The sequence below is a fragment of the Phaethon lepturus genome, unplaced genomic scaffold, assembly GCF_000687285.1.
Source record: "Phaethon lepturus isolate BGI_N335 unplaced genomic scaffold, ASM68728v1 scaffold19284, whole genome shotgun sequence".
Classification (NCBI taxonomy): Eukaryota; Metazoa; Chordata; class Aves; order Phaethontiformes; family Phaethontidae; genus Phaethon; species Phaethon lepturus.
Window position 1 is genome coordinate 34,651 of NW_010534206.1, and position 10,382 is coordinate 45,032.

A 10,382-nucleotide genomic window follows, 5' to 3' on the forward strand; every position below is an offset into this window, starting at 1 on the left:
CCGGCTGGAGTTAAACCCCATCAGTCCTTTTTGGTGCCCAACGTGGAGCTCAAAGGGTTCAAGATAATGACAGGTTTGATTGGAGTGTGCTGGATCAAATTTATAGCTGTTATTGCTGTTTAGCTATTAAAGGGCAGGCTCCTGTGCTTGCCATGGGGCTTGCTTGCCTTACTGTATATTAGACTCTGGTGCTCGTTAGTGGCTGCCTTTTGCTTTCGCTGCGTGCCGTCGTGCTGTACTGCTGATCATCTTACTGCGCCGTGCCTGGGAACACTCTGATAACAGCAACGGCGCTGCGCCTGGGCTGGCAGGTGGCCCGGGCATCGCTGCTGTGTCTGTGCTGCTGTACTGGACAGGCTGGAACGCGGGTGTGAACTCGAGCCGAAGGGACTGTGACCTGTGGATGAGCCCATGTGGGAGCAGGATGTCCTGAAGTGTCTGTGGCTGTGGTCAACGTGCTATGTTTATATGCCTTGTGTTTTTTTAAATAACCATTTGAAAAGGGTGCACACTTGGGTAAAAAGTGATCATATAGTGAAATAAAAATACTTTTGCAACTAGGAAATTGTAGATTTACAGCAACAAACTGCAGTTACTCTTCTGTTTAATGCTGCTATTCAAATAGCATTAAAAACAATTATAAACAAATTTTTATAAAGCCCATATTTTCCAGAAACAGCACTTGGTAAATGTGGATTTAAGAATGCATGTTAAGATAGACCAATTTGCTCAAGTACTTGGCACGTGTTATCTCCGTCAACTTTAGCAGGTGCTCAACACTCTCAAAGTCAGGCCACTTGCATTTTATTATCTAAAAATGAGATCTAGACAGCCTCTGTATGTAGCTAGAGCTGAAAATTTTGAGTTTTCTTTAATATTTTTTTTGTTATTTAAATGGCTCTGGGGGAGATGGAGAATAAAATAATACACCAAGTACCTATATATCTTACCTGCCTCTTATATTCTGCCATTGGATCATACACTTTCCAGCCATTAATAGCAAACTTTTCTTTATAGCTGAATGCAAAAAGAGGCTAAAGACAAAAAAAGCAAAGGCACAAATTACTGTCTGATAGGCTGTATGCACAATAAGCTCCAAAACAGTGAACCTTCTAATATTTCCAACTTAACACCTCTACAACTCTTTAACAGCAGACTTAAAACCTTCAGTCAAGACTGGAGAACACTGTGCTAGAAAGAAAACGAAAGACAGTTTCCTCCTTAAAGTACATGCTATGTAATTAACAAAATAAAGATAGGAAAGAGTCAGAGAGAGTTGAAATTACTTGCCTGTGATCATATCACATCAATGGCAAAGCCAGGATGAGGAAATTCTTTCCTACGTCCCAACCAGTTCCTTGGTAACTAGTAGTAAGACTAATTGTACCTATTTGTTTTAGACAGAACTTCTAGACTGAATTATTTACTGCAGAAAATAAGAGTCAATACATATATATTTTTAATCAGCAACATTAGGCAAATCTAGATCTCAAGGGTTATGTACAAATTAACTAACTTCACCGACAGTAGGACATCACATAATGTTTTACAAATTAATGCAAAAAGGAAACAGGGTCAGAGTACCTTGCCTGCTCTGTAACAGATTTTATGAATCAACATTTCAATGTTTGTTATACAGCCCTTGTATTTCCCCACCTACACTTTCCAAAAAGAGGAGAACCAGTGACAGCGTTCTCTACATCTTAAGACTTACCAGCCCATTAGAAACAGGAAATGCGCGTGTTACAAGGTTTTCAAAAATCTCCAATCTGTTCTGCTCTTCCTGTTTATAGGCCAGCCGCAAATTTCTCATATCCTGTCAAAAATAAGTTACACTATTTTATTCAATGATAAATTAAAAAAAAAAAAGCAGTTATAAGAAATTTGATTGAAGGAAGGTATGTATGTAGCACTAAGTCACTGACGTCATCTAACCCACAACATTCTGTAAATGTTCATACCAGATGGCTAGGATAGACATTACATATCATAAAAATAGCCATTTTTCCTTTGAATTCGCTCTTGAGACAAAAGGCAGAAGTGCTTAAGACTGCAAGTGTCATACGAGGAATTGAAATGTATTACCTAAATGAAGCAGCGTTCAAATACAGTGAACTGATCAGACAGAAAACCAGCACATGTGCATGGAGATTCCTCTTAGAGAAAAATGAAATAAAAATACTTTAATATGAATGAATCTCTACTATGCTGTACCTTGCAAACTATTTCTATACCACACGAGTTGTCTCCATGGCTCTGTACTCCAATTTTTTCAACTCTACTTATGACTCCAAGGGGAACATCAACAACAAAAGGTGGATCCTGAAATTTGTATATAAAACAAATGAATTTTATTACATGAGGAGGAACACAAACAAATATAATTAGTGTATGTTTCAACAGAGTCAACTATAATTCCTATTTAATAGACTGCTGCAGAACATCATACTTCACTTACACCAAATTTGTCACTTTCTGAAATCTACTTCGGCAACATTCCTACCTGAAACAATATCCAGATAGATAGTGAAGTCTTACCCTTTCAACACTTTTGATATACATTCTGAAGTCCGTCACTGTTAGTGTACCACTGACTGCTCCCATAAATGGACAGATATACATAACATCTTTAGCTGGAAAACAGACGAATTAAAGCTTTGTTTAACTATTATAGAGATTTGTCCATAAAAATCTATTTCCATTTAAAAATAGCAGGATTTTTGCAGTTCCATAAGATTTTGATGCTCAACCTCTATAGGAAAGCCTACTCTTCAGATGTTGTCATGACTGAAAAAGCTGTCTTTACTTCAACAATGAAAACAATCAAATTCCTCAGTCCCACTGCTGCCCAGCAACTACTGAGTGACTGGGCTGGGCTCAGCTAGCATGGGCTGCAGTAAGGGCTAGCAGGTACAAAGCATCCTGCTGGTACTCTTAGCTGCAGGCAGCTCTGGTCCTTGCCCTGAAGTGTAAAACACCCACACTCACCCCAAAAAGAGAGCATCCAAACAGGCACTTGCTGATGTCTACGCAACTGTCCTCCAATGAATTCAGTTATGTGCCCATATCTTCATTTTCACTTTTCTTTGAAAGAGCTACTATGCTTTCCTGGCCAAGTACTGTACTGCTAACACAGAGCTCGTTGTCACAGGCCAAATTGAAATAAACCTCATTAAGAACTGGAAACTAAGTTTTCCATAACTTCACCTTCTTTGCTATCACCATTTTGAAGCTTTTGAATCTATGAAGTATGTTTGGCACCCACAAGTAGAAGTACAACCCATACACCTATATGAAATAAACTAACCCTTGAAAAAAAAAATTATCTATATGGAGCAAGTCATCCTCTGGAACTGATTTCTCCTGCTTACATTTGGATTTAAAAGACAAAGAAAAGAAAACCACATCAAATCAGCTAATCTGAAGTGACATTAAATGAAAATAACAAAAGTCAAAAAGAAATAATATTCTGTTTTTAAATACATAAACTAGTGATTTAATAGTATTCGGTGTAGTACTCAATAGTATGCTTACCAATAACTTTGATTGATTCTCCCGGAAAAAGTGGAGCCTCTTCCATCTGTGCTAGTTTGTTTCCATCCCGCAGTGCCTGGCAGAAATCCAAAACCATGAGTAAATCTCACTTTCCATCTGTACTACATCGATACATTTTGATGCAAAGTGCTTTCACTACCGGATTACTGGAACACAAGAAGTGTATCTATTTTTACAAGGCACAACTGCATTAAACAGTACCATAGTTAAAAAAACAAAACCGAACACAAAACTCAGTGTTAAAAGTATTACACAGACATACCTGTTAGTAACATATTAGTAATAAAGCATTGATGCAACAAGTATTTTCACATGCTAGCTACATATAGCATACAAAAATATTAACAATATGATCAGCCCAAATTTGTAATTAATAATTTGTTAGTCTTTGCCAAATGCAAGTATTTTTTTGAGTATTTTATCTACTTGAGAACATTCTGAAGCTCATATTAAATGTTTTTCTATTCTTAATGTTTTTTATTTAATATTTGAGCATTTTCATCAGAGATAATTACATGGCAGAAGCTTTATTTAGTTTAAATTTTAACTTTGTATTTTTGATAACAAGAAGTCAGAAGCACCCCACAATGCTCTATTTCAATCAATACCCTACTGAGAGTGCCACAAGTTATGGAAGAGGTCCATTATAGGAATTTTGGATCCAGAAGGTCAGATTAAGAAAGAAGTAATAATGAAATACAGAAGAACAATTAGCAATTTTAAAATAAGGGCTAGTTCCATACATTTTCATTTAGGTAAATGGCTTCATTCCTGAATGATACAGGATTGATCCTCTGGGTCCTTTGTTGGCGGCTAAGATTTATAACATACTACAGATTTTAACTAAGAATAAAAGAGTTTGTGGGACTTTTAAGGATCACGTGAGAAAGTGATTTCTCTCAGGTCAACACAATGAGATATTAAGGTTTAAATTTGTTAAATCCTGAAGCAAGAATAGGTATAACGGGCCACGTTACAGTAAATAACTAACTCTTCCTTTGTATTACAGCTCTGATCCCCATACAAATAATTGGTAGGATCTGTCTGCCTCCAAACAAACTACACCAAGCCCTCATTAAGAAATAATTTCTAAAGATACTTAAATTGATCTCTGGCTTTAGATTTTCTTGGAAACTAACAAAATTTTCTATTCAGCACCCAATCACAACAGTCAAAGTGTAGAGAATTAGGCAATACTTAAGAACGTAGAAGGACAGATGTGCTCTGTCAGATAGGGGCTTATGTGCAGTATTACATTTTAGACTATATGACATTACACGAAAACTCTACCTAGCACATAAGGAGTTAACACACTAAATGCTTTCTCTGGATTCTCTTGCAGGAGAAATATAAGGTATGTATGTACTGTACAAGTACTAATATATAGTACCTTGCTACACAGTTAATGAATGAAAGATGAGTAAAACTTGCCACCTGATCAGGTTCTGCTTCAGAATGATAGCCATTGTGTCCATCCTGAATCTCCTGCATTGCATGAGGCAGCAGTAGGGCAAGAGAGAAGTAACGGGAAAAAACATGCAGACAACAGGTGAAAGGGCAGAATCTTTTCTTTTTTGTTTCCCTTTTTTTTTTCTTTCATTAAAAAGACAGCATATACTTTAACTCCAGTTTAACTATTCAAAATCTTCCACTGCTGGCACAAACTACTTTCCACAGAAAGGAATCCAAGCTATTAGCACTATCCTTTTAATGTTATTTGGCACAACACAAAATGAAAAACTTACTCCCTTTTCACAAAAGAGTGAGTGCTGGCAGATAAGAACATAAAAGTATGTACTGTCTTTTTAACACAAACAACCTTACAGTGAAGAAAATGAATTCAAAGTATGCCACATGCTTATCAATAGAAGAAACTGAGTACAGCTTGCAATGGTAGCATTAGGGGAAAACTCATGCAATCTTTCAAGGAAAAAAACAGGTCGACATCCAATAGAAGTATCTAGACAATTTTAAAAAATGCTTTACTGTGTTTGAACCTTCAGCCTTATGGTTTCATATATTTTTCCTTCAATTTCTGTGTTGCTGGAAACCAGGTCAGTAACTTTACAGAACGTAAAATTACTCTTCATAGCAATATAAGTAAGCAATTCACATTTTTAAGTTAATCTTTTTTTGCATCATATTGGCAGGAAGTCCTGAATATTAATTAAATCTCTTTAAAAAACATAAGGTCCCCATGCACTACAGAGAGAAGCACAAATGTCATTGGGTCATCTGAAGTAATTGTTTTAATATGTTCAGTCAAAATTGTTCTTCCATCTTCTTTCTTTATTAACTGGAGAGAAGATGTGTTCATGACAGTCTGTTATTCCCAGTTCACATGCAAAGAACTTCTCACTTGATAGACTGTAAAACCAGCCTCAGTCTAAATTTACAAATATTTCCTAAAGTCAATTTTTCTTTTTACAGTATTTCTACAGAACCCTCCAAAAAGAAAAACTTAGAAGGACTTCAGATATCTAGCAGGTACTAGATTTGAACTCTACAAGAGTTTAAAAAGTTATAATTAATTAAAAAACCCTTTCAAATTATAAAGGACTCCTAACATAGAAATTACTTAAATTTCAGACCATAAAAATGTTACTTCTGAAATTAATGCAAAGTAGATATTGTCATCTCTGGAAGAAAACCAGAAGGACAACCAGCAAATACACCGGAAGATTTTAAACAAATGAAAGAGAGAGAAGCACAGCAGATCATTCGAAGATCAAAGCCTTTACAAAGAACTATGAAAAACTGAATGAAAACAATCAATTTTTGTTACTCAACCCAGACCAATTATTTCAAGAGCTATCTATTTAGAAAAAAAAATTATCAACTTGTGGATTTGTATGATTGGACTAAACACATCATTTTCAAATATGTAAACAATTGATGAGAAAAAGAAACCATTCAGACTTCATCTCTTGGTTTGCGAGTGAACAAAAGGTCTTTGTTTGAATAAAAGTGTTGGACACATTTCATGAACAATGTCAGAACACTATCCAGATAATTTCTCACTCCATAAATGTTAGTAAGAGAGACGAACAAGAAAACAAGGCATGCCCTTTTTGTACCTCCAATGAACAACGGGCAAGACCTAGTCTCAAAATTATCATTAAAAAGATGCAGGTCATTGCACTACTGTCTAACTTCAAACCTAATTTTCAATCCTACTACAGGGTGGTAACAATTAAGGTAAACCTTGTACAAAGGCACGTATGATTTGGTATCTTATTTAAATAGGATAGACATAGATCTAACACTTTTACCACTAATATTCTTTAGCATAGATAACACGTTAGAGCTGCTAATACAGTATTCTGTAGTCCGAAGCATGTAAGCCTCAGTTGCAAGCATCCATTTTGTCAAAATTAATGTAATAAAACTGAAGTTAGTATTGCACATTCATAACATAATTTAAAAATACTGCTCTCTTACACATTGACTTTTATTGCTCACAAAAACATTGTAATGTATATAAAGCATTTCTATGGCAAAGAAGCTGTTGCACTGCATAGCAAAATGGTCTGACTGGTTCATAAAAAACATTAATGAAGTAAAGAAGAATGCTTGACACACCAAGATCTCACACAGCACAAAAGACAAACAGGTAGGAGGCCGTTTTACTGCTAGCCAAAGGTAATCTTACCCGTATAACAGGCCTCCTGTACACCTGTTAGTTAAAATATAAAATGTTATCCAACAAAACACACAGATTTGATCTGTTAAAGATATTACATCTTACTTCAACACATTTTCAGAAGAACTCTACTTCCAAACATTTTAATTACAGACAGATTTTGAAAGAACCAAACAAAACTACGCAGATCTAGTAGCTCTCATTTGCAGAATTGTTTTGGTCTAAAAACAATCTAGACACTTTATTTTAGTGATGTAACAAATTCCAAGCTCTTTTGAAACACATTCCTAATCATCCTTTTATCCAGTTACAATGTGCTATTGTGAAAAGAGAAGAAAGAGCCTGGTAATCCTTCTAGGTGGAAGACAATAACAGCCATGCAATAACAGCCATGAAGTATACCCACCGTATCTTTTAAATTCAAAAGGCAAAACAAGGATAGCAACAACTCGTCTCAGCTTCTGAAGGAGTGTATATTCAGCTACTATAATTTAAGCAATTTTCTTTTATATGAACCCCTCATTCAAGAATACTCTCCAGGTAGAGAGTATGTCAGAGAAGACATACACAGCAGAGTTCAAACTCAGAGTGAGATCACGTCGCTGTAGGGTTTAGCAAGCAAGAGCTCACTCAGTGCCCTCCAGTTGCAGCCCCTTTGCTTCCATATGATTCTCCCCTTCCCTAATGAGATTCTGGCAAGTTACACAGAGTAACGTAAGTAACATCATCAGATACAAGAATCGATATATTTACCCGTTTTTGCAAACATATTGATCGAAACATTAGAAAAAAGGATGAAAGAAAGAATAAAGCAGTGAGTTTTTGGTAAATCCAGCAGAAAGCAACAGAACTGCCTGACCAGTTCCAGAAGCAAACACGCACATCTGGCCCTACATGAAGTTTCAGAGTTCTAAGATCTAAATGCAGCAATTCAAGGTAACCAACAGTAACGAAGACCCAGAAAATTGATCAGCGTGCATCAAAAGTGAAAGATGTCTCAAAGGAAAACTGAGTTATAAATGGGCATTATCTTTTTACATGTGAATTCCACAGTAATAATGAATAAACCCAGCCCGTCAGCAGTACTGACTAAGCAACTAATCATACCGCTGAACTTCTGCAGAAGCTAAGCGCAAAGGAAATCCCCTCCGAAAGCATAGACACCACTTCACAAGATGCTAGTCCTGAATGTAACTAAAGGTATTCGAGGATAAAAAATTCCATGATGTTATATACAAATATGGGATTTCAAGTCACAGCAACTCAATGATGCCAAATACAGTTTATACACAAAAATTCTGAATACCACCAGGCTTAAATTTTTTTATTTAATTTCTATGAAACAGAGAAAGAAGTAAAATTTAATTAGGCCTTAAAAGACTTATTCCTGTTAAATAATATCCAAGATGAGTTTGGTATAGAGAAGGAGGTTATTTAGAATTAAAAAGTGCTCTTTATTCCAGAGGAATGCATTCTAACTCAGAGATAAACCGAACACCATGCCTACACAGCTGGATTTTACTAAAATGAAGTCCTCGATCTACAGGGCAGGTACAACATCGACAGCTGTAAAGCAAAGTTTCCCTATCAAAGATGTTAGCCTTGACCTGAAGTAAGCATTTGCAATTCAGCTGCCATAGTATGGAAGAGCTACACTTCTTTATGAGTATAAGCTGCTGACTATGCCAATAGCGTGGAACTATGTGAGGTGAATTTTTAAGTGGACTACAGTCAAAAAGATTTTGTGGATTCATCTTCAGGCTTGGGCTGAAACGGACCTGCTGTCACAGAATCCAAAATATTCTGTTTCTGGACAACAAACTTTTAAATCATGGAGCATATTAGAAAATAATTTAAAATAAAATCTCCATTTGGACATTTTGCATGAAGACCATGAAACTGTTTCAAATCTAGGAAGAAAAAAGGCTCTAGATAGCAGCAGCCTGTGTTTGTTAAAGGGACTTGAAACACAGGTGGCTTTTGTCGGAGAAGGAAAACTGCATATGCTCCACTCTTGATAGTTCAGTTGGCTGGCTGCACATAGGAAACAGCAATTGAGCATGAAAGAATAGTACCTACCGGGTAAACCATACTGTGCAATTGTTACCTTAGTGACAAAAATGTTGCTGAGACTGAATGAAAAAGGTGATTTTTTTGTTTGTTTGATGTTAAATTCTCTGTCTCTGGTGAAACCCCAGGAAAAATGATAGTCATTTCTGTTCTTTGTTACCATGCAAAGACACATGCATTTATTTTTTGTGAAATCTGGAGAGCTCAATTCTGTACTCTGAATGACACACACTAGAAACAATTTCAACCCGTAACTATTAATCTACTTTACCAACATTTTTTTACACAGTAATAAAAAGAAAAGACAGCTCACTTTTGGCATTTTATTCAAAACATTGACTTTTAATTTTCCTTTCACCTCTCAATTTTTATTCTGTAGACTTCAGTGCCACTATTCTAAACATGGAGGAAAACATAAACCAGATTCAAAAGACTCCTACGCATAAAGAGATGGTTTTAGTTCTGAAACATTCAGCAATCACTTAAGTACTTACCACCTGATAATCAAGGTAGCAAGGACCTTCCTGATCATTTACTCTTTTATCTTAAACAAATCAATGCATTCCTCAAGCCACTTACCCTGTAGTCTCTGGACACACCTTCTGATGGGACAGACCCTGAAATCTGACTAGAAATGGTTGCAGCTATCAGCTGTTTACACCATTCCACATGGGATCCAGTCGGGCTACAAAACCAGAATATTTCAAATTATTTAGCAGCAATTCAAAACATATATTGAGAATTACATACCAACTGAGCACATCCAGAAAAGATGACCATAAATGATCACTAACATCATAAAAATTAGCTTGCTTTGTGAGCAGAATGCAACTATTTCACCAATCCAATTAGGGAAATGAATTTTACTAGATCTTATCAGAGATGTAGAGCTATCAGCAGGTTAAAAGTGAGGTTAGGGTCCTAAGAACTTATAAAAATGTTGGTTTCCTTATCCAGTGTAATTTTTTTCATCATTCACGCATTTCTTTCTTAAAGCTATCCATGGAATGTGTCTGGTCAAGCAACTGGAAACTTCTCACACTTTCCTTATCATTATTTCCTGATTATTCAGTAAATACTCAAAATTAAATTACTCTATGCTAGTATTTAAAAA

The 10,382-nt window shown here is 35.9% G+C and overlaps 1 protein-coding gene across 2 annotated transcripts in view; it reads right to left on the minus strand.

Moving 5' to 3' along the window:
- Nucleotides 1–9,949, minus strand: part of MTMR1 (myotubularin related protein 1) — a 36,284-nt gene extending 26,335 nt beyond the window's left edge. Inside the window, exons 1-7 of one of the 2 annotated variants that reach the window (XM_010285460.1) lie at nucleotides 9,848–9,946; nucleotides 4,990–5,040; nucleotides 3,535–3,610; nucleotides 2,539–2,633; nucleotides 2,215–2,322; nucleotides 1,715–1,816; nucleotides 951–1,034 (exon numbers count right to left, since the gene is read on the minus strand). In XM_010285460.1, the coding sequence (XP_010283762.1) occupies nucleotides 951–1,034; nucleotides 1,715–1,816; nucleotides 2,215–2,322; nucleotides 2,539–2,633; nucleotides 3,535–3,580 (435 nt within the window). In that variant the 5' untranslated portion in view covers nucleotides 3,581–3,610; nucleotides 4,990–5,040; nucleotides 9,848–9,946. Of the gene's footprint in view, nucleotides 1–950; nucleotides 1,035–1,714; nucleotides 1,817–2,214; nucleotides 2,323–2,538; nucleotides 2,634–3,534; nucleotides 3,611–4,989; nucleotides 5,041–9,847 lie in introns of both variants that reach the window. The other variant, XM_010285461.1, reaches the window with a different exon arrangement.
- Between the last annotated feature and the right edge of the window lie 433 nt (nucleotides 9,950–10,382).